The following is a 1815-nucleotide window of genomic DNA, read 5'->3' as shown; positions in this document are numbered from 1 at the left end:
TGTGTCCATTAGCCTCACATACCTCGTTTTAAGGGTCAGTGTGTGATGTTAAATATATATTTACGAATGGGCTACATGTAGGCCAAGTATTGACACTACTTGGAGAATCTCCTCCGGTATTTATAAAAGCTTTCACAATATTCGTAATATTCCTATAATTTGAGAGGATTGTGGACAATCACAATTCATTAATCTGTAGCCCTAACAAAATTCAGGATTAATTCTTCATTCTCTTTCAGAGTTAATGGGTTTCTAATGAAGTCGTTTTTTCAAAAGTATGCATGACGAAATTCCTCAAATTCATGATCAATTACAAAACCCCACGTATACTCAGGACAATCAAAGGTGGTATAATAATATGCAAAGATATCGGTATAGTCACTCGAGTAGGTCTTTCTTAATGAACGTAGCACTCAGTAGGGTATCCCTGGGGGAACCGCTTGGCGTCGGTGCAGTAGTTGTAGATCATGTGGTTCTTCTGCACCCACGCCAACTTCTGTAGGCTGGAGCTATCAAGGCCTTGGTTAATCCATGAGCCCTTGTTGGCGGAGCAGCGAACGGCGCCATTGGATGAGACGCAGGCATCAGCGTTGAAATTTCTGTACGAGGCGACGAAGGGCGCCTTACTCCAGTCAGTCTTCACAAGCCCACCCCTCGTCGCCCAGTCATCGGCGCACCACAAGCTAGAGTAGATCCTCATTGGCTGGTTCTTGGGGAAGGGAACGCCCCTCGCTTCGTTGTTCTTGAACTCTCTAATCGGCGTCCCGTCAACATAGAAGCTGCGCGGATAGGAATATGATGATATCATTAAGCAAGTAATTTGAATTATTTTTCTAAGTTGAGAGAAGAACACTTACATGATGCGCTGGGGGTTCCAGAGGATGGAATAGGTGTGGAAGTCCGCGGTGGGGTCGAACCAGAGCTTGAACTGCTGCTCGCGGTTGCCCTTTCCCTGAGAGAACACGTTGGTGTGGAGCGTGTAGGGGTCTCCACTGAGGTTTCCCAGGAACTCGAAGTCGATCTCGTCGTGGGTCGGGCCTTGGGAAGACAGCTGAAATGCCAACCCAGAGTTAGAAAAATCAAGGGCTCTGCACTGAATGTCATCGTCCTCGCCATTCATCCGTAATAGACACTATGGGGACGCGAGGAAAAGAGAGATGAGAGAATACTCACGTAGTAGGCGGTGACAGTGCCAGCGGAGTTGCCGCGGACGAGCTTGAGCTGCATGTCGATCTTCCCGAAGAGGTACTCTTTGCGTGACTGGAATCCCGAGCCGGAGGTTCTGTCAAGAGAGAGAGTGAGCGCCTGGCCGCCATTGACGACCTTTCCCCGGCCATCTCCCCACGTAATGTCGAAGTCCTTGTAAAAGTCGCCGGCAGCCGCAACGGCAATCAAGCAGCATAGAACTAGAGAGGAACCTAGCGCAGCGAATTTTCCCATGTTTTACTTCTGCGAGAAATTCAGTGCAATGTTTTACTTCTAAGACGGCGGTCATATTACCATGCGCTCTGATTGTTTTATAGGGTTATCAGTGAAGAACGAGAAGAGGCGAGTGCCTGAATCCGGTGGGTGGGCAGTCGCTCGCGGCTAAGACTGGATTTGCGTTGTTCGCCAGCCAAAGCCTGGTTGTGTGGCCCGTCTCAGTTTCCAACGAAAGAAGGCCTGGCTGGCGATGAGCTGTTCATGACCCGCCATGGAACCCACTCGGATGATCTTATCGCTCTCTTGTTTAGAACCACTTAATGATACGAGTACGTTCAAATTCTCGCGAATATAAACGGATACTAATAGAATATCATTGGCATCCGGATGATC

The 1815-nt window shown here is 48.4% G+C and overlaps 1 protein-coding gene across 1 annotated transcript; it reads right to left on the bottom strand.

The window, feature by feature from the left end:
* Positions 1-262: 262 nt before the first annotated feature.
* LOC144712911 (xyloglucan endotransglucosylase protein 1-like) lies at positions 263-1509 on the bottom strand. Its single transcript, XM_078587305.1, has 3 exons — positions 1174-1509; positions 858-1051; positions 263-779 (listed from the first exon to the last, which is right to left on the bottom strand). Exons 1-3 carry the CDS (start codon positions 1438-1440, stop codon positions 398-400), a joined length of 843 nt encoding a protein of 280 aa, XP_078443431.1. The 5' UTR covers positions 1441-1509; the 3' UTR covers positions 263-397.
* Between the last annotated feature and the right edge of the window lie 306 nt (positions 1510-1815).

The sequence above is a fragment of the Wolffia australiana genome, chromosome 15 (assembly GCF_029677425.1).
Source record: "Wolffia australiana isolate 7733 chromosome 15, ASM2967742v1".
Lineage (NCBI taxonomy): Eukaryota > Viridiplantae > Streptophyta > Magnoliopsida > Alismatales > Araceae > Wolffia > Wolffia australiana.
This window is presented reverse-complemented; position numbering and strand designations above follow the sequence as displayed.

What these genes read in the sequence shown, in the direction of transcription:
- LOC144712911 (XM_078587305.1), bottom strand. Translation starts at nt 1,440, where the DNA reads ATGGGAAAATTCGCTGCGCTAGGTTCCTCTCTAGTTCTATGCTGCTTG. An exon ending in GCACTGTCACCGCCTACTAC is followed by an intron (nt 1,052 to 1,173) that starts GTGAGTATTCTC and finishes TTGGCATTTCAG; the next exon opens with CTGTCTTCCCAAGGCCCGAC. An exon ending in TGGAACCCCCAGCGCATCAT is followed by an intron (nt 780 to 857) that starts GTAAGTGTTCTT and finishes CTATCCGCGCAG; the next exon opens with CTTCTATGTTGACGGGACGC.